This window comes from Triturus cristatus, chromosome 8 (assembly GCF_964204655.1).
Source record: "Triturus cristatus chromosome 8, aTriCri1.1, whole genome shotgun sequence".
NCBI classification, from domain to species: Eukaryota; Metazoa; Chordata; class Amphibia; order Caudata; family Salamandridae; genus Triturus; species Triturus cristatus.
In genome coordinates, this window is record NC_140591.1 from 192,145,158 (window position 1) to 192,167,630 (window position 22,473).

The 22,473-nt window shown below is 47.2% G+C and overlaps 1 protein-coding gene across 1 annotated transcript; it reads right to left on the reverse strand.

Moving 5' to 3' along the window:
- Positions 1 to 7,891: 7,891 nt before the first annotated feature.
- On the reverse strand, positions 7,892 to 22,041 carry LOC146801821 (zona pellucida sperm-binding protein 4-like). Its single transcript, XM_085621318.1, has 12 exons — positions 21,823 to 22,041; positions 20,855 to 20,976; positions 14,485 to 14,578; positions 14,242 to 14,397; positions 13,188 to 13,375; positions 12,728 to 12,825; positions 10,706 to 10,842; positions 9,290 to 9,479; positions 9,064 to 9,208; positions 8,822 to 8,900; positions 8,536 to 8,625; positions 7,892 to 8,089 (listed from the first exon to the last, which is right to left on the reverse strand). Exons 1-12 carry the CDS (start codon positions 22,013 to 22,015, stop codon positions 7,917 to 7,919), a joined length of 1,665 nt encoding a protein of 554 aa, XP_085477444.1. The 5' UTR covers positions 22,016 to 22,041; the 3' UTR covers positions 7,892 to 7,916.
- Positions 22,042 to 22,473: the final 432 nt, after the last annotated feature.

Sequence of the window (22,473 nt, forward strand, 5' to 3'; positions counted from 1 at the left end):
CACTCACTGGAGTGGGAATAGTAATTTTTACCCCTTCAATATCCAACACTTTCCCTACTGTTGCACTCGATGTTGTGCGAAATTTAAGTTCAAATACTATTACATATTTTAATTTATAATATTTTATGTTATAGCTATATATGTAAAGTTGTATATATTTATACATTTTAAAAATTAAAATTAATTCAGATTTGTTTTTAAGTAAATATAGATTACATTTTATATGTTTACATTTATTTAAATGTATATTAAATCCAAATATATTTTTTAAAGTTAATTATTTTATATTTAACATTTTTATATATAAGAACATTTTTTTTAAACGATATTGTACATCGATAGTTTGATATTTTTATACTTACCATTATAAATATAGGATGTCGATATGACATTTGTGTATGGGGATATTTTAGTCATCGATATTCTATTAGTGAACCAACAGATTAGTAAAATTACATCCCAAATCTATTCAATTTAGCAAAATCAGAATTCCCCTGGCTAAAGCATGCATAAATATCATCCAAGTGGTACAACTAATAATGCAGCGATTATTTATTTTAAAGGAAACAAAAAGTTGCTTGCCATAATGAAGTTTCAGGATGATATGGAAGCCAAGAGCTTACATGCTGGGGTTCTTTTTACCATTGTAGTGCCCAAAGTAAAGCTCAAATATCCAGAAGGCAATACTGATTTCAGACAAAGGCTTGCACAATATGTACCTATGGCAACATACAAGGAATCCATGGTAAGACACCTACATTTGTAAATGAGTAAAACAGCACATGGTTTAAGATGACCGCTGTGGGATGGAAAAGTGCTCTGCATGGTAAAGCCATGTACCCGTGCCCCATATGCCCAACTGTACTGTTGTCTGGATCCCTAATCCGGACAATCATAGGCAAACAGATCATGAATGTGAGCCGTGACAGGCCGCTCTCCTGGATTGCAGTCTTGTTGGGCCAGGAGGGACACTCAAAGTACTACCCTCATGGCGGAAGGATACCGCCTGCACCAGGAATTAAGCAGCACAAGCACAGTAGTGGCAACATACAGTGCAGTGAAAAGTTGTAGCAAGCAGGTCTTTTTACCATGTGCCATTAGAGGTGGCCTACAGGTTCACCTTTTTAAAAGTTCTGCTACTATCTGCTTAACACACCCTTGCCCCACATCAAGTAGATGTGCGATACTACCCCTGTGCTATGGAGTAACTCTGATGGACGCATGTGTACCTAGGAAGGCTACAGTATTGCAATAGAGCAGTACAGTGTAGTAAATGTGGATAACACAAGTATGCCTGAGAAAAATACATTACAAGAGATGTAGTGCTGTACAATGGAAGCATATGCTAGATGCATGTGTGCTTGAGTGAAGTACAATACATGAAGGGTGAAGTGTTGTGTTGCTCACACATTGCGAGTGTGCTGGAAGCATGTTTTTTGTAAATAGTACTGCCTCATTTAACATAGCAGAGCTTCAGTACTAAAAAGCGTGCACTAACAATACATGTGATGGTATAATGAATAGAGGTAACTGTACAGTCACAGCACACATTTAATCCAGCACTAAATGAGTGTGCCTAAAATGGTACATTGCATGGAGGACCCTGGGCTGCATTTTGTAAAGTCCAGGCCTGACTGGGGGAGACGTGGATGGGATCTTGCAGAGCTTCCCCTTCTTACAGTGACCAGGACTGGGGTAGGGCTAGCCCCGTCAGTCTCCTTGCTGTGTGAGGGAGATATGCCAGGGAAACAAAAACCACCTGCTGTGGATCACCAGTGCCTGCCTGCCAACACCAGTGTGCCCTGTGAGGGCAATGAAAGCATTGGAGGGAGCAAGGTCTGGTGAGGAGCTCTACTGTAAGGACTTCATGGGAGGATTCGGCTATGTACTGATCAGGCAGCCACCTGTGTGCAGAACGGTTTTCAGCAACCACTATATGCCAGGATAGGGCCCCATTAGACTGAGCGCCATGTGGGTCTTGCTACACCAATAAGGCTGTGCTAACCCCCTATGAGTGGGCCACGGTAAAGTTACTACAAGGAGTGCCAAGACGTTCAACTGCATGGGCCAGGGCCCTTGTGCTGGAAGAGTCATGCAACTATGCATCACAGAAACCCCATATGCCAGGTAAGGTTGCCTGTACCAACATCACCAAACGATTCGTGCTGCAACCCAAAGGAGGGACTGAGGCTCGAATACGCAGTTTGCTCCTGCCCTGCTAGGGACCTGTGCCCACTCACCATATAACTGCTGGAGAGGACGTGGAAGATGTTGCATCCTCGCTGGCTTCAGTGGGTGTTGAGGAAAGTGGAAGACTTACGTTTTACTGAGTCTTCACAAGGGAGAGAGCTGCTACAATGAGAGAGCCTGTGCAGCCAGTCTTCTCTCACCTGGCAGGACTCACGAGTGCAAGTTGAATGTCATTGCTGAACTCTTCGGTGCAGCAGGAGTGGGTAAGACGAGAGCTAGGCCAGTTGGGCCCCAGGGGTGACGGGGTGAGAAGGGAGTGACTGCCAACCTTACTGCAGCTCCATAGAAACTTAACTAAATGCCAGAGTCAAAGGGAGCACTTGAGTACTTAATGCAGCCACCAGTGAAAAGGGGAATATCCCAAACAGGTTACAAAAAGGCTGGTGGGACAATGATTCACTTGACTAGAGTCCTGGCCTCAAGGGGATGGGGTTGTTGCTTCTGAATGTTGTATTTATTTGCATCTGTCGAGTTAGAATAAACAAACACTTGCCTGTAATAGAAAGTATTTGACTGGTCATGGATTTATAGTTCAAACCTTTACAATTTGAGCTACGAGTTGTGTTCAGGGACCTGTATCTGCACCCACTAACCCCTTCATTTTCCAGAGGGAGCCTGGACTGCTTGGCCACAGCCACCTTTGGCAGTCAAGTGCAGGAGTACTAGGCGCAGTGGCGAGGGCTCCATAGGTTTGCCCTGCAACATCAGGAGTACAAGACCTCAACCATCACAGTTGGCCCCCAATAGCCTACGTTGCCCCATGGCCCTCTGAAAGCGATTACAACAACTGGCTCTAGATCATGGTCAGAAATTGGGTTTTTGGTTGGCTAGAGTATGCACATAAGCCAGACAGAACTCACCCTTCTAGTCAGGGTAAGGGAGTTCCACACCCAAGATAACTCCTCACCCCCTTGGTAGCTTGGCACACGCAGGCAGGTTTATCCCAGAGACAATATGGAAAGCATTTGTGCAACAATCCAGTGACAAATAGACCACAAAAAAAATCCACACAACAGAATATGAAAAATAAGTATCTGTATCGCATACAAACCTAGACCAAAACTATACACCAATAATCACTTTGCCAAGAAGGCAATTGTCAAAACATCACAGTTCGTGCAATAAGAGACTTAGGTTGCGCCATGCAAACACCATCACTGCGCAAACAAATGCAAGTCCCGAAAAACTAGTTATCCTGACGGCAAAAATGACACCATAACAGGGCATGAACTGCAGCAGTTAGGGAGAGAAAACACATGAACCATAACTGCTGGGCATAATGCGTCAACCCAGGCAATACAAGGCAAAGCAATCTACACGAATAGACATCAGGCATGAAATGCAGCACGTTATAAAATACATGAATTACCACATTGCATCATGAAATCAGAGCATGGTGTACCTGTGCTCCCATTACAGTTTATACAGTGATTACCTGGGCACCATGTAGGAGGCAGAAGCAGCTGCACGCCCATTATAGTGAATACATAAGCTTTGAAACCTTCAATAAATGGCACATCCACCGAGGACTGTTGCTGTATTGCCGCAAGCAAGTGAAGGTACCTTACCATGGGTCAAAAAGCATACACACCCGAATGAGACCTCGCTGGACCCCTCTCTTCACTACCTTCATCAGAGAAGATGTTGGGGACCTCAATAGGTCTCGTGTTGCCTCATCTGGGCAGCCGTGACCTGGGCCACCATGTGGACGCTGTTCAGCTGTAAGGCAACACATCCTGGTAGCAGGCAGCTTGTTGGGCACAGAGGCCCTTAACAAAGCCACTGAGCAGGTACACGACTGTCCGTCACAACACCCACCACTCCTTATAGCAGGAGGTACTGCTCGCTCATCACTATACTCGGTCCCGTGGTCTGAGCAGGTGTAGGATCTGCTTATTATGGTCACCCCCACTTTGCTTCTTTACACTGTTTTTGCCTAGTCTGACTGGGATCCTGCTAATCAGGAACCAAGTCTATCTGCTTTCTCTCTAAAATGTTGTGTCATGTACACTCCAGATTGGATACTGGGGTACCCTTGTCAGTCCCCTAGTATATGGTACCCATGGCATAGGCACCCAGAGGCCTCCCATGGGCTGAAGCTAGCATTATGCCCCCCATTTTGTATGGCCTCATTGCAGCCTGCAAGTGGTACAGGTACCACTTAAGATATAGGTTAACTCCATCTACAGGTCACTACACTTAACACCTACAAGTCACCCCTATAGCAGGCATTGACAATCCTGAAGGCAGGGTGCTTGGTTCCAAGTAAGAGGGTGCCACTGCACAAGCAGGGCACCCATGCAGCCTACAGAGACCATTCTCCCAGGGTGTTAAAGCTGCAGCCATTTGACAGAGTGGCATTATGCAACCACGTGATGACCAACTCTAAAACAGCTGAAAGTAACCCCATCGTGTTTGGTGTCACACATTGTAGAATCATATCATCACACCGGTAACCATGCAGGCGGTATGCTTCCACCCCTCAGAGGAGAGCTTTGTGAGGTCCCTTGTGTTCCCAGTACCAGCCTTCTAGTCCCAGCAGCCCAAGAGGGTAGCTGCCGACCAGACATATCTGCCCTCCTGCTGCTGAGCCAAGCTCGAGCAGGGGAAGGCAGAATAGGCATCCTGTCACAGGTAGGTGCGACCACCTGCCAGACAGGATTTAGTGTATTAAGCCAGGGTGAGTGCGCTTGCCAGCGACCGAATGTCTGCATGAGGTGCACATTAGGTCCCTGTGCATAGTCCAGTTCAAACCAGTCCTGGGAGCCAGTGGCTCCTGCTCTGGCACGAAACTGGACAAAGGCCATGGGGAGTACCCTCCCACTGTCCAGACCCTCCCCTGAATCTGTCCAACACTCTCCCATGGGTACAAAAGGGCTTACCTGGCTGTAAGACCCTAGATTCGACGTGGACAAGATTCTGATCAAGAAACCACTGAGCTTCAAGTCTTGACACTCTGGACTTAGTTTGGACCCGACTTGGTCTCACACTGCAGCATAGTCTGTGTGCTTGCACCATAAAGGACAACCAAAGATATCTCCCTTGGAGATAAGGAGTCACTCCCAGGCACTGTAACGCAATTGACTGGTCTGCTGATCCTGAGCTCCTGCAGACTCTGAAGGCTCCAGCAACACAGTAGGTGGGTTCCACATCCCTAGAGGTCTGACCAAATTTGAGGTCAGAATCCCGTGAGGGCTGCAATACCTGTACCCTGTGTATTTTGGCAAGTGCATATGCTCGTCTGCATTCTCAAACAATTGCACTGGGCTCTGAGTAGCCTCAACCTTTGGCATCATCTCCAACAAAGAACTTTGGCCTCCTCGCACACGCTGTCGCTTTGTAAACCTGCTGGAGGTCCCCTCACGACTCCTGTGGGTCAACACTGCTTTTCTTGGGCTCCCCTGGTTGCTCCAGGCTTGCCCCCAACCCCTGTGCTTGGTGAGTCTCCTGGACCTTGCGGGTCCGAACCGCAAGGTTTCTTTGCCATCTTCGTGGGTTGCCACTGCTAAGGCTTGTTGGTGCTCCAGCCAGACATGGACCCCTCTGCACTCGACCTCCTTTGTTGGACAGCTCGTATGGGGCTCCGGATCATTGAAGTCTCCTGGTCCCGGTGGCTTCAGAGTCAAGACCCCCTCAATGCGCCTGAAGCACCAAACAGAGGTGGGTATTCGTCTGAGCCCATGGTCACTCCGAGTGACCCAGACTGTCCCCTCTGCTTTCAAGTGCTCTTCACCAAGAATCCACCTTTGGATTCCAATGGACACTTTTCTTTCCCACCGTGGCCTTTCCTTGAAGTCCTCCATTGAGATCAACAGCAGTTTGACACCAATTGAGCCCTATTGACCCAGCTTCCCAGGGATAGGTAACTCCGGTACTATGGTATACACGGGTGGGGTGGCTCTCCAACCTCCTATAATCCAAAGGGCTTCCTTGTAATCCACTGGGAAGGGTCCTTAAGCTTTAAAACTGCAACCGCGACTTAGAAAATTGTACAGCGCACACAGTTGTTTTTCTACACTGCACAGTCCTCTAGATACTGTCTTGACAGTAAGTCGTGGTTCTTATACCACTATTTTAGTATATGCTTTGGTCTGAAGCCCACTGTGTATTAGTGCTACTTACAGTTGTGCTACTGTGTCGAGTGCTTGGCGTTAGCAGCCACTGAAGTATTTAGAGTGTTATAGCTACATATAACTGTGTGGTTCCTTTCATTTAACCAATACAATAAGGTTGCATTCTGGTAAAACAAGCTTTAATATTCCTTCAAGACTGAGCCTGAAGGCTGCTCTCCACAGCTACCACTTGAATAGCTTTCTACAATTATATTTGACCTCTTAAATAACCATGAGGGTTGTTTGGACTGGCACAGGGTGCTCACTTAATGGACAGCATATACCAGGCCAATTTCACAGCAAGGCACTAGGGGATTGGTCATGCAGTCCTTTTTTCCTCATCCAGCTTCTCTGAGCAGGCCAGTGTTCACCACACGCTAAACTCCTAAGAGAGCACTGGGGCAAAAGAGCAGGGGAAACAGGCAAGCACATCCGGCACTACAAAGTAGTAGTCTCCCATCCCCCCCCCCTTCTGCCCCACAAGCAGCTGGCCATGCAACACAGCAGGAAGTCCCCTGGCAAGGTGCACCATGTAGGGCCAGCATCATCTGGTTAAAAGTCCCACACAGTGTATAAACACATGGGGGGTGGGGGGGTCCAGAGCAAAAATAATTCTACTCGATAGTGATGTGGAGGTAAACCCAAAAGCAGTCTTAGAAGTGTACAACACCATTCAATACCAGTTCTAGCTCCAGACTTCAGCAGTGGGTAAATGAGCCCTTTGTGAGGAGAGGGCCCAGCCTATACAAGCACAAAGTCATAAGCCCTGTGAAATGTCCACTTTCTAAAAGAGGCATTTCTACCTTTGTACTGAAAGCACCACTTATACCAATAGGCAGGATTTTGCACCACTATTACAAACATGTTAACACTACTCCTTTCAGATCAGAAACCACTGCAATCATATCAGGGAATTCCCAATGCGAACGAGAGGAGCAGCACTCCCTGTAGTGGAAAATGAAATAGGGTGCTTGTCACTAACATGACACGCCACATGTCCTACCTTTCACCTACACGGCACCCTGCCCATAGTGCTACCTAAGGGTAACAGCGAACTAAAGGAGAATTTCATGCTCGGCAAGTAACTTTCAATGTCAAGTCAATATCGGTAAACTGCAAGCAGGTCCTGCAGTTGGAGGCCAAAGGCAGGTTTGAAAGGCAATTCTGTGGGTGGTGCAAGCAGCGCTGCAGGCCCACTAGTACCATTTAACTTACAGGCCTTGGGTATGTGGAGAGAACACTGCAAGAGAATTACAGGTAAATTAAATCTGCCAAACAGCTGTAGACCAATCACAACTTGCTTAAGGGAGAGAGCACATGCAGTTTAGGCACTCACTGCTATTTGGTGCTAGAGTCCTAAAGCCAACAAATACAGGTCAGGAATAAAAAAAAAAAAAAGAAAAAAACCAAACAGAAGGAAGGCAAAATGTTAGAGGGAAAATAACTCTGCAAAGAGGACCAAGTCCAATCATCAATTAAATCAAGAAGCCTAGAACTAGCCCTTAGAACACAAACACATGACACTGCAATGGGACTGGTAGTAAATATTTTATTCTAGGTCTTCAACACTGCTGTTCCGCGTGTATGATTACTTCGTTGCTTCCAGAGCCTGACAAACTGAACCAAAGCAAGACAAGCCACAGCAAGAAACACCAGGAACCCGACTGCAAATACAGCTGCTCTGGCCCATCCTGGTATCAAGGGTTCCTCAGAGGTGCTTCGAGAGCCTGAGGAGGAAGAATGCAAAATTGATGTAACATTAGGTAAACTAGATCATGGCTACTTCACTCACTCCATGCACATTGTAATTGAGGAGTACAGATGGTAACTGGTGCAGTAGACACATTCCTTGCTCCACTATAATTCTTGGAGTTGGCTCCATTTACCTAATGCCCACCCCCGTAAGGTTTACTGGATGGGGCAGAACAGCAAGTTCAGACATTCACATTATTGGTGATTAATGTTGGACCATGCACGGCAGTATTTACATCTTGTTCTTCGTGACTAAAAGCATATTTGCAGCACTGCCCAACATGGACACAGAAAGCATCCTTCGAACACCAGTCCTTAATCTGAAGCCATTATACAGTGGAAAGCACTATTAAATGCAGCCCCTCCGCCTCCATGCCTGGTGCCACTTAGTTTCTCCTCCCCAATTACTCTATCCACATACCTGCCATCTCTCCTACTTTGACGACAAAGTAGACAGGGCCCTCGGTCACAATATTCACATCCTTGGTCAACAAATCCTCCACCATTCGCTCTACATAGAAAGAGAAACAAGCAAAGGCTGCTCAGAATTCAAAATTGGGGTCCCCAAAGTAGATAGTACAAGCTAGAGGCAAGGGGACCAACAGTGTGAATCAAGGGGGAAGCAGTTGGCCAATTAACCCAACATCAAACTCCAGCTCCCACCCTGGACACTGCTTAATACAGAACATGCAAGGACCAAGTCTTACTCTTCCTTGATGGGCAGGAAGGAGAGCAGGATCTCTGCGCAGAAGGGACACACACTGAGGCACTGCAGTGGAAGAAGACCTGCAAGAGAAGGTGGGATAAGGACCTGAATACTCCACCAGCATCTATACCAGAAGATAAGTCCTTCTGCTGTGGCAAAAGGAAAGTTATGCAGAACACAAAGTGTAGCCACAAGTCGGCCAAATGAGTTAAAAAAGTGACATGTAAAAGCCTGAGAACTAACCTGGTCCCTCAAATTCTGCTGAGCATCACCAACAAAGGTGAAGGTGCTGACGGCAAAGCGCTGGTAGTGCGATGGAAATTGTAGCTTAGAAAAAGCAGCACTGTTGAACACCTGCGTCCTGTAATTATCTCCAGCATAGGGACATCTGGATGAAAAATGTAACATGGAAGTCAAAACAGACAAATCGAACGGGCAAAATCCATTCCAAACCTAATCCCACACTCACCCTGCCACCAAGATAGGCCACTGTTGCCGCTGCATGCGATTACGGGAAGGGGTGGCCCAGCACTCGTTCAGAACCAGCACCAAGTTGGGGTCCGTTCGCTGCAGAAGCCGAACCTCCACAAATACAGGCTCCCGAAGGACCTTCAGCACCGGATACTCGCTGGTTGTGTAGTAGGAACTGTACATTTGATCTGTGTAGAAATAACTAGGTTAGCACCAATCGCCAGGATAGCGTGGCCAGTTATACGTTCTATTCAGTGATACGCAAGAAAATTATGTCCTCCATGTAGTAGCAGCTCAAACCTGAGGAGCTTCTCTGGCGATCTTCATCTGCTGCAGCCAGGCTGGAAGATGGAGTTCTGCTCTCATGACCAACTCAATACTACATCAAAGACATCCAACACGCAAATGCACTGGCAAATGATACAACTTTTGACTGGGTATTAAAGCATTGGTAAAGACATCCCAGTTGCTGGGAAAACCTCACACCAGTTCATTAGGCAATTCGTAGGTGAAAACATTAGGACTAGAGACGGATTAATTTCAGGTGGAAAATGTAATTCTTCCTATGTAAAAAAAAAATAAACTACAGACACCGATAATACATTGGGGAGGGGGGATAGCGAATATCGCTGTTGGTAAATGACTACGGGAGATCCTTTGAGGGAAGACAAAATTATGGGTGCTTAGTTTTATTTTCGTAAGTATGCTTTTCAAGTGTGTACACCAAGGGCAAGTATTGCCACACATTTCTCTACAATATAGTGACGACGAGGAAGTATAAACTAGAAGGGATCTGTATCCCGAGGAAGGCCAGCGACCCTGTTGGGAGGTTGAGAAAGGATAACGGAGAGGTTTCTCCTATACACGATAGGTTTTTAATCCTGCAATGCAGGACCCATAATAAAATGTAGGTGGGTACCCACTTAAAACTCAGCACTAGGGATCCCTCTTGAATAACTTAGGATTCCCACATGCAGCATTATATCCCAAAGATTTTGTATTTAGCATAACTTTGAAAAGCTTTAACCTTCTACTCAGTTTTTCTAACCCGTCTACGAAAAGGCAAACCTAGTCTTTAACATCACTTGGTTAAAGTGTCAAAGCTTTTCAGAAGAGGCCTCAAGCCAATTAAGAATTCAAATACAACCCACTATAGGACCACGATACCCCAACCACCTTCACCTGGTAGGGTCCTAGCATCTATCTGGCTGCTAGAATGTCAGGTAGTGACAACCAGTCAGTGCAAACTCCATGTTTAAGCCCAGAGAGCATTTTGTATAGCAAGGAGCCCAACTGAAGAGAGCTGTTGAGCTCAGCCAGGTATGATTTTAACCTAGGATGGGCAGGAAGGTGAGTGTAAAAGATGCATTAACCATCTGGTCGGCTATTCAAGGATACGCTTAATGCCCCGTACCTTTCGCAAGCCTCATCGCCAGGAAGAGGGGTCCAGGGCTGCTCACTGGCAGAGGTGGTGGTAGCGTGAAGACTTCCACTTGCAGTGGGACAAAAGCACCGCTGGTCCTGCTGCTGAAGGTGCAACGCATGGTCAACCTGAGGAGTAAGAGCAGAAGCATCAACAACTAATGCAGCGGGGCAAGAATCAGTACAGAGGGGGCACTGCTTAATTTGAGCAGGTGAGGGGGGGTCCACCAGCACATTTTGGGGATCATCACGCAGATGCAAGCAAAAGGCAAAACAAAAAAAGGGAAGAGTAAAAAGAGGGACAGCGAGAAAGCAGGGACCGGCAAGAGGGAAATAAAGGGGCAGCAGTGTCTGGTAGTGGGTTAAAGAGCCATGAGGTGGATTCGGCAGTGCACAGTCTTATTTGGTGAAACGTTTAAAAGCATAATCGGACCAGCGCTTGGGCTCTAGCTCTCATCCATAATAAGTTCCAAGAGGGCTGTTAAAGGATGATGAAAGCGCAGCCCTTGTCACCTCCACAGATGCAGACTCCAAGCTGGTCACCCATATGGGGGGGGGGGGGGGGGGCAAAGTTAGTGGACAGAAACTGCCACAAGGTCCTACCCTGCACCCTCCATTCCACAAGCTTGTGATCCACGGATACAGATAAGTTAGGAAAGAGTGGGGGGGGGGGGGGGGGGGAAAAAAAAAAAGAAAAAAAAAAACACACCCCACCCCAGGACAAGTGTGCTTACCACAGAAGCTAGTGAAGGGAGGCTGTAAAGCCCTGTGCATGTATGATTTAGGGAGCATCCATTCCAAACCAGGTACTGGCTGGAGTACAGAACCCTACAGTCATGGGCAGGCACTCTTGCAAGGTCCTTACACTGTACGACACGTGAATCTCAAGGACTCAAGTCACTATAGTTGGCCAGCAGGGCCTCAATTTATGTTATTAGTGCTCAGAGCCACGAGTTTGTAGGCGGCGCCATGCACAAAACAGCACCAGTCCAAGGACCAGGGGAGGGAAAATAAAAGATGTTTAAAAAAAAAAAACACAAAAAAAAACCCTGCTTAGCCAGTGCAAAGGCCTGTCAGATCTTGAGATGAGCCCAGAGCCCGCAATGTCAAGAAAGACAAAGTACAAGCTTGAGGTGAATTCAGACTAGAATAAAATCAAAACACTCACATGACCAGGACCGGTCAAACGGCCTCTGGAGGATGGGCAGGCCATGAGCCCCACTAAGGTCTTCCCTCAAAAGAAGTTTGTAAGAAACAGATGGCTCCATGTGCACTCAACCCCACATAAGGATTAATAGACTACCAACGGTAGGAGATATTTAGGGGAGCATTGGTCAGTGACCAAGATGCAGATCCAAGTGGGGGATTGGGGGGCTGGGCTTTGTACAGAAAAATGGCCTCCTTCCTAAATTGAGGTGATGTGCCCAAGAAGTCCACCTTTATGGGCTCCAAAAAAAACCAAAAAAAAAAACCAGAGGGTGCGACTTTGAGGACTAGTAATGTCCGCACTAGGACTACTTTATAATAAAACAGAATCAAGGGCTGCGGTTCCTAGAAAAGTGCTGGAGCCAGTTACTTATGTGCGGTGACCGTTCCACAAACTGGCACCAAGGAGTCCTCAAACACCTCTGGTTCGATAGTGCACTACTAGGAAGACATGCCATCGCCCTGTACCAGGCTGTTCGGGAAGCCTGTTCAGATAAGCTCTTGCCCCACGTCCAGCAAGGAGTTCAGTACAGGCACAGATTAAGGAGTGAGGTTGTGGCAGAGTAAGGTGAAAACAAGTAAAGGACATGTACATAGAGGGCTAGGTGAGGCCGACCGCTTTCTGACACAAGGATTGGCATTAAACAATTCTTAACCAAGGGTGTCCTACAAGGTCTTGCTCCATTGAAGAGGGAAATAACATGGAAGGACACCTCCCCCCCACTGGATCACTCACACAGACAGGCACCCCCACTTAAATGTGCCCATTTCCCACCCCAAGTACAGTCACCCATCAGAGGCACCTTACCGGAAGGTGCTGTCCCTGGTGATGGAGGCCCCCTTCCAGGTCACCACACTGTTGAGCGCGTCCAGTCTGTTCTCATAAAAAGTGGAGTCACCATCGACCTGTTGACGAGATGCGCAGAGTGAGCAAAACAGTTTACTGAGACCTTGGAGAAGACAGAAGTAACTCAATCAGGAGCCTGGTGCTTCTCGAACTAAAAGGCAGGAAAAGTGAAGTGACTGGAAAGACAGAACAGAGTCTAAAACTGTGCACGATATGCATCGATTATAATCACAACAGGTAAAGCTGTACATATTTTAATGGGCTAGAGAAGTCCAGTAGACTTGGATGTAGAACATGGTCAACACCCTAGAGTTAAGAAGTGCTTATTGGGTAGTTCCAGGTGGCCATTCGCCTCCAATACTAGTAGCACCCCCACAATCTTCCACCAATCCCTACGTCAGAGGCGTCTACATCCACACACCTGGGAAACACCACTGCAGGACAAAGGGAACTGGTACAAGATAAAAGCCTCGTTTTGATGCGATTGAAGTCCTGGGCATGCACTGTTCACAGAGAGGAGATGGACGGAGCTCAGGTTCAGAGGTGGCACCACAACGTCTGCAGAGATGGCGATGGTCGCTTGGCCTTCAGCAGTGCACTGGGCAGTCACTAGAGGGATCAAAACAAAAAAGGGGGCCCATTTGATCGTTCTCCATGGCTGAACATTACCATTTTTTACCAGTCAGATTTCCTATGCGTTCTTTCCCCAAACGTAAACATTTCAGAACGATTAATAGGAGAGCCCACGATGAAGCCATTAAGTAGACATGAGGAGCCACAAAAAGCTGAACTTTCCTCAAAAACCCGACAGGACTTCAGTACGACAGGACCTGGTCATGTAGCGCCTCGTACCAAACCAAAGACACCTTACCCTGCCCAGGTCTACAAGATTCCTCCCAGACCAGCTCTCTGTAGCTGCCCAGAGTAACGTCTGGGCACGGTTGGCCTGGCAGATCTACAGAGGTAGTTCTTCGAAGATCAGACTAGTCCAAGATCTTTGGTTGAGTTTACCTTCACACCTCCATGCCATCCTTCATTCATGGGCCTTTCCTTTAAGTCCTCAATTATGGAAGTAAAGGCTGTTATTAGGTATCGTACATCCTAAAGTAAATGCTGCCAAGACGTCCCTTGCAGATTGCATGGGAGACTGACTGTTGCAAACGTTGGCAGCACCAGTGATTGAAGAAGGCACATTGGAAGGTTTGACTGATACAAATATGCCCAATGGTCACCAGTTGAAAAGGTCTCCAGGAGGAGGGAAATTCTCAGACCGTGATAATATCTGCCCACCTCAGCAAAGGATACAACTATTTACAAGTCTCCATTTAACGATGCACCATTACTTACCCACTGCTAGTTTTTGCAGCAGGCATGCAACGACTGAATAGCCTTCATGTGACAGCAGCTAAAACTCATTCTAGTAGGAGGGCCTGTAGACTCAGGCCAAACCACTAACCAAACAATTCAACTCAAACCTGGCTTTCCGAAGTAGCACGGGGTGGAGCCATCGGTCGGGTCATAACAGCAGTCGAGCTCTTGGCAGGCAGTCCGGGTGATGGGCAGACGGCCACAGAGCAGCCGGTCTACTCTGGCGACGGTAGAGCAGACATCAGGACTGGGAGCATCCATGGCTGCAAGGAGAGACGGTTCAAGTTACCACAGCGATGACCGTAGTCCCCTCTGAAGGCGCTTACTGCCAGAGACCACCTCATACTCACCAGGCAAGACTGGGCACTTCAGGCGCTGCTCCAGAGTGACATTCTGTGTCGCAAAGAACTCCGTGATCTCCAGGGTCATCACATACTCTTCATCCTATAGGAGAAGAGGAGAGGAGAGATTGTACGACTCGCATCCTCCCAGGACCAGGTTATGTCCCTGCGCTACTGGGAAGAAAATGCACCCAACTGACAAGCCCCAACGCTTCTGAATAGCCGGTCACCTGTATTTCACCGCCACCATCATTGCCGAGAGACCTGGGGGCTTGCACTCCACGACGCCAGCATCGGGAGAACACCAGGAATGCTGCATCCTTCGCGTCGCTGCCCTGGGACTACAATCTCCGGCAGCCTAAGCGGCGGCGCGCTTCCCTGACGACGCAACAGCGCCGGGAGGTGGATACAAACCAGAGAGAGCCCCGCTTCGCGGGACGCGCCGGGCGAAGCCCGGGCCAAGGGCGGGCCCGTTTGTGCCCGTTCGAGACCGTAAGAGGCCGGGACGGGCCTACCCCTTTCCAACAGCGACACCCATCTCCATTTGGAAGGCCAGTGAGTAGCCCATATACAAGGATTGTTGGTAAGTGACTGAGTGCTTGGTTCGGGGAGGTCACTATCTATCATTTGCTGACGTCATGTCTGCCATTCCATTGGCTAGTAATGAAAGCAGTGTGGACAAAAAAAGGCTGACAGGAGGAGCACTAATGGGCACCCTGGACAACTTTTTAGTAAGAGTGTCTTCTGTACTTGCGAAGGACATCGAACTGACAGAAAAAAGGCTATCTCTTGACATTGCTTTCAATAAAAGATCTTCTATGGGTCTGTTAGCTGAAGTCCAGTCACCAGAGTCCTGTCGGACTAAGACCCAAGACTCATTAATTTCCATGGGTTCCCTAGACGAGGGGATGAGGGGCCTCCCGGATACACCAGGGCCGCTGTCTATTGAGGTCCCGGACAATCTGCCCGTAACAGACAAAATCATAGATGTGGGGACGCCTGTCGGACCTGTGGATGCGTGCTCATCGGGTATTAAGACCCGTCCAAATACCAGGGCAAAATCTAAATTATCCAGGACGGATCAGGCCCCCCAATTGAAACGGCCCCGTCAAAGTAATAAATCTCAGACAATGGGCAAGAAGTCAAAATCTAGTGAATCCCAGAGATCTGATAAATTAATATCCCATGGTTCACTACAAAACACTGGAAATGCCTGTACTCGACGACAATGGGGACACCTGCAATTCCACCGGGGGAAAGAACGTGAGCGAGTTGGACCCCACCTTCTGGTCAAAAATGGAATGTTTGATTAAAAAAGCTTGTGTCCCTATCGTGACGCTTTGACTCAATAGACTCTAGACTGACTTGCCTCATCACGGGGCAAGAAAATAGATTTAGCTAGTGACTCAGGCAGAACTCAAATAGAGTCTGGTAAAGGTTGCAAGGGCCCCAATAAGACAACTAGAATAGAGAACCCCACCCCAGTAGGAAAGCAGCCTACACTGACCAACAAAATCCTTGCACCTGTTAATCTGACACATCCCCGGGATAGAAGTTCTGCTTTATGTACTAACAACTCATCAGGGATTGACCCTGCTGAAGAAAACAGTTGTCTTTTACATAGAAAGCCTGCTACTCTGGAGCTACAAAAGGAAGCACTGGCCATAAATACAAAGGGCGACGATGAAGTCATTCCACCACACATTCAGCTCCCCCCACAATCTGCACCATATGTAGTGGTCCTGGTGGGGGGTTCCGCCTTTAGGTTGGGGTAAGAGGGAGTCACACCAGGAGCTAAGAAATAAATGTATCCACTGGCTCAACAAGAATCGCCCATTACCAACTCATGTTTCTGCGGAAATTATCTTAACAAGAAGAGTGGGTTGGGTGGGGTATAGACAAAAAGCAGTGGAAGGTGACTGCATTATAATCAATTTTAGGGACCGGAGGATGGCGGACTTCATTTGTAACTGGCTTCATGATGATAAAGCCACCTCAATTTATCCTCTTCCCCTATCTTATTTCTATGTAAATGGAAATGCTGACAGGGGGGGCACACAGCACTCTGGATGGCAAAAAGTGAGGGGTATTGGAGGGAGGATACATTTGAGTAACAGATATGATGCACTATCTGGCCTGGAAGATTGCGATTGACATACAAATAATATGAGGGGCCAGATGGAGGCTAATGTTGCTCCCAATCACATAGAGGTGGGCAAAGCGCAATATATAAAAGCCACTGAAAGATTAGAGGATACCCACCCTCAGAACAAGGTTAATATAGCCCCAAAACAGCCAGAGACAGAGGCCACTCAAGACACAACTGACCTAGAGGGATTAGGGGTCATTGTGCAGGAACCGTCCATTGCCAAATCCCCCCCCACAGGTAGCGCACTGGTTTACCCCATGGGGGGTGATTCAGGTCATGGTTATCTGGTCGGGGAGAGACTCCAGGACAACAATAGTATAGTAACTGAATTAACACCGGAAAGGAATAAGGCAGGTGACCCCAAGGACTTTGTACCGACCACTCCCATGGACCCAGGAAGGAATGAGGGCATAGAAATGATCTCCTGGAACATCGCGGGGCTGGTTTCCAAATTCCATAACCAGGAGTGGAGACAGTACGTTGGCAAATTTAGTGTGATTTGCCTACAAGAAACCTGGGTAGTGGACCACAATCCCTTCCATCTTGAAGGGTTTAAGTGCTTCTCTGTGCCTGCAAGGAAATCGGCGCTGGGAAGACCTATGGGAGGGTTAATTACATATGTGGATCTACAGCTTGAAGGTACCTGGGTTGACTTGCAATGGTACTCTGTCAATATACAAGCTATTGGATTCGAATCCAGGAACATGAACATTGTTCTTATTAACATTTATAATGCTGTTTCAGGTAATAGGAATAGCTCAATAATTCGTAATTTGGACAACCTATTAAGTATGGAGTTAATGTCGAGAAAGAGCAGTAGCCCCATATGTGATTTTAGCGGGGGATCTAAATTGCCATTTGTGTCCCAATCCAAGATGGGCGGAGGGGGCCTGGACTGGTTGCACAGTAGAAAAAGGACCACATCTTGAACATACCTCCGAGGGATTGGAGTTAAAAAGGGTTTTGAATAGCCATGCGCTCAGGCACACAATAGATTTGATGGGGCCCAAAGCAGGTGATAAAATTATACCAACATTTAAGGGAAGAGGGTCCTGCTCCATTATAGATTACATAGCAGTCTCTATCCCTTTTGGGAACTGGATATGTAAGGCGAGCATAGAATGGAGCATATTTAGTGACCACAGCCCCTTAGTTCTGCGGATAAAGAATTGGGCCCCATGTAAAAATAAGGAAAATGGTAACGTAAATAGCATATTGAGGCCCACGGACCAGGGGAGAAGACTTAGATGGGCCCGGTTGGACGGGGATGCCTTCTACAGATCTTTAATGGATGCCGGTAAGGAAACGATTGGGGTTTGTTTAGACCCATCCTTTGAAGGCCCCATGGTGGTCAAAGCATTTGAGGCACTGGCACGCCTCATTGATGGACTACTAAAGTCACCCGCGCCTGGGCAGATGAAATGCTCCCCCAGATGGTTTAATAGAGATTGCTCTAGGGCCCACAAGGATTTGAAAGAAAGTCTAAAAAAGGTCCCTAGAGAAAAGGGGCGTATTGCACAATGTCGGATAGTCTACAAAAAGGCCATTAAGTCAAGGAAGTTGGTCCTCCAATCAGACATGGGAAAATTTACGGGAGGCTGCTGACAGAAAAGATCCTAGAGCATTTTGGGAAATAATTAATAACCCCTGTTTCCAGGATGCGTCTGCACCGGTGATTGCCACTACCATTCTCCCCGAACAATGGTTTGACCATTTTAAAGGTTTATATAACCATGCCAATGAGCAGTCAGGGAGGGGTGAGGCCATTTGCCCATGGGTGACAAACGTAGAATTTTCGGTGGATGAACTGGTAGTGGAGATCAAAGGGTTGACACAGAATAAAGCCCCTGGGCTGGACGGTATTCCCCCAGACCTCTACCTAAGTAAAGTTGACCTATGGGCACCTATCCTCACTAGAGTAATAAACACGGCTGTTTCTACAGGCATGCCGAGATCCTGGGCTGCAGCCACGATAGTCCCAATTTTCAAAAAAGGGAAAAAGGATGACCCCCGGGGCTATCGTCCAATTTCTCTAATTGACGTAACAGCTAAAGTTTTGGGGAGAGTTGTCCTGAACCGCCTCCTGGATTGGGCGGAGGATCACCACATAATAACCGACTTGCAATATGGGTTCAGAACAGGAAAGTCAACTAAAGACCAGTGTCTGAATCTTTACCTCCTAACGGCCAAGTATTCCATTGCAAGCAATCAGTCGATTTATATGGGGTTTATGGACCTCTCATCGGCTTTTGACCACGTCAATAGAGAAAAGCTCTGGAACCTAATGATCAAACTAGGGGTAGAAGATGGCCTGGTGGTTATTTTAAGAGCACTCCACTGGAACACCTCTGCTAGAGTACGTTATAACCTAGAGGGTGATACTACAGCTCCCTTTCCCTGCACTAGCGGGGTGCGCCAGGGTTGCATCCTGGCCCCGTTTCTGTTTTCATTATACATAAACGGGCTAGAACTGGCACTTCGTAATTTAAATGTAGATACCCCTAGAGTGGGTGCACGAGCAGTACCGGTGTTATATGCGGACGACTCGGTTCTCTTAGCCAGAACACCGAAAGGCCTCCAGATCTTGCTGGACGGGTTTGTTAGCTTTATGGCCAGTTTAGATCTCTCCGCCAATTTAGCCAAGTCTTACGTACTGGTGGCAGGGTCTAAATCATGTAAAAATGCTTGCTTCAAAATTGGCACACACGTAATGGAACAGGTTAAATCCTTTTCCTATCTGGGTGTTTTATTTGATGGGTTTTTAAATTTTAAACTTTTAATTGAAGGTAGAAGTGCTAAAGTAGTGGCCTCCACGGGGGCTATAATGAGCTATGGACATAGGTTGGGCAGGTGGTCACCTGAACAGGTCATGCATCTGTATGGTTCAGTTTGTTGTCCCAAAATAATTTATGGGGCAGAAGTGTGGGGTTTTGCAAACCCCGCACTAATTCAAACTGAGGAAAACAAATTCTTTAGGAAAATTTTACAAATCCCACAAAGTACGTCAGTCTATATCACACATGCTGAGTTGGGAAGGGTATACATAGAGGACCTGATTAAAGTTAGACCACTCATGGCCTGGTTGAGAATATGGACCAATAGTGAGGCGGGTCTGAGTAGGCAGATAATTAGTGACTGTATGGGTAGAGACAAGGGGATGGATATCCCATGGCTGAGCTACGTTAAGGGTGCCTTGTCTGGATTAGATTGTAAGAATCTTTTTATTGACCCTACAACAATAACCGCTGCGGATAAAACCCGTATTAAAAAACTTTTGTCAAAGGAGTCTGCCCGTAGAGCCGCCTCAGAAGAAAGTAAGCCTACTGTTTGCACTTTCAATCTAGTTAAATCAGTAGTAGGTATGGAACCCTACCTTGCTTTGCTATATAATGCACAAGACAGATTTTTAATTACCCGTTTTAGGCTCAACCTTTTACATCATCTTTTGGCTGACCCATCTGGCTTTACGGCCACAGTTGAGCAGAAGGGTACCTGCGGCTGCGACAATAGGTCTCCGCAGGATACCCTTCATTTTGTACTTCTTTGCCCTTTTTATTCAGTGCCCAGACGTCGTTTTTTAGTAAGGATTTTAAAACAAATGAATTTTAGACATGCAAAGGTTGCTCTTACATTTACAAAAGGCTGGGAATCCATTGACGTTGGCTTGTATTATGAATTTTATTAGAGTTGCACTAAGATTGAGACGCACAAGAGGGTTACTTTGAACATTTTGATGTAAATGGCCCCCCTTTTTTGTCAGTACAAAATGAATTGTATTGTAATGTTTTTAACTGTACCATTGTACTTTTATGATATTTTCTAAATATCGAATAAAGGATTTTGATGATAAGCCCCAGTCAGGGCAAAACTGGTCTGTGTGCTGGTTTTCCAGTTCAGGCTGGACTGTTTGTGTGGCAGAGGCAAGATTGATTTGCCCATGGCTCGGTCCAAACCGAGGTGGAATGGTGTGCAATAACAGAATGCAATTACAAGCGGCTGGGGTAAACTCAAGCCATAATTTTTGTACACTTCTTTTAAAAGGCAATCCCTGCTGCCTCCCCCATCCCTGCTGCCTCCCCCATGATGGAAAGGTCAGTCTATGCCCCCAGTGAGTCAGACTCCCCCACCCAGGAAGATGAAAATAATGAATTGTGAGACCAAAGCCGATCACCCCCCCCCCCTAGCATGCTGGTAGCAGTGGCGCACTCTTTAGTTTACAAAGCTCCTCACCTGCTCACTCACGTAGCACCCTGTGTAGTCCGCGCCAATGACTAGAGAGTCATCTGGTCTCCGACCAACCCAAGTCCCGCAGTCAGTGTCGTTCTGGAGAGCATGAGAGAGCCCGGCCGGATCTGGACATTAGGGAACAAAGAACAGTGAGCAGGTACCGCCCTTCAAGCCATCAGATGCCACCACAGCCTCTGTCCAATCACTATTACCAGGTAAAACAAAGCAACTTCACCACGAGGCCCACGGAACCAACTCCATGCAGATGCAACTCAGGCAATCAACATGAAGCCACAGAAGCCCACGACAGACGGTAACACCAAGGACAGACCTCAGCAAGAGCCACTGCCGTGTAAAAGCAGCAGTAGGACGCACCCTAGGGGTGAGCTTTAGCCAACCGGACTTCCCTGGGACAGCAACAGACGGGAGGACCCAGAGCTTCATCCCTCCTCCCCCCTTGACGAAAAATAACATACAGGCCTGCTGTGAGCGCGAGACAGCCTATTGTGACATTCCTCTGGATTAGGTCAATTTACAGTGAACACATCCATTGTGAACCCCCCCCTCTCCCCAAAGTATTGAATGAGAACAGCCATAACGAGGTTGTAAGACATTCACACAAATGCAACACCTTCGCAATACATCTGCCAAATGCAGCATTCTGGGACTTGTAGGCAGTTATAAGGTGCAATGTAAAACCAGCATTTTCGACGTGTGATCTAGGAGCAGCCAACAGATGTGGCGCTGCTTTACATCTTTGTAGCGATATCGCCAACACACCAATTTCTCACAAAGCGAACACTTGATTACCAAGGAACCTAACGTGATATATATATATAAATAACTAAATAAATAAATAAACACACCCACCTAAGACTTCAAACTCAGAGGATGTCCAGTTCCACCTACCCTCCTAGTGCCTCACTACACTCAAACCCCCTCCCCCGCCAAACTCCAATTCTCCACCTTACCTCTCACAGACACAGTGAAGGAGACGTTGATCGCAGGCGGCGGAAGCACAAACTGAAATCCGCGGGGGCCGCAGGTCAAAGAGGAAGACTTTTCATCGAGCACTACTTCCCGCGCTGCCACCTCAGCACCAAAAGCAAGTCGAAGACTGTACAAAACCAGTAGCAACACCCCGCATGCACTCCCAGTCGCCATCTTAACCTGAAAACCCTGACCCAAGTACCACAGGGTGTGACCTTATACCCTGAGACCTCAGGTCCACCAATCCCCGAGCACACGAGGAGGGCTCATCGGAGCACCCTGTCAATCAAGTCGGCCACAATAATCACCTGATACCCATTGCTTGCCAATCAGACATGCTGCAATCTCAGGTAAAAGTCACACTATATTAGCACATGGCAATACTAAAGCATAACATTTATACTCCGGTACCCCCTCCCCCTAATTCTATCTTTAGACATCTCAAGCAAGTGCTTGAATAGCTCAGCCAGTCCAGATATTTTGTTTGGCATTCCTCGTTTTATAATGGTATAAGGAGAACTGCAAGCCCCAGAATGCAGAGCAAGAATGTGTGCCGGACGACCTACTCGGGTACGAACCAGGGGGTCGTGAGAGACCTGCTCTCACTGGTTCTAACTACGCTGCAAATGCGA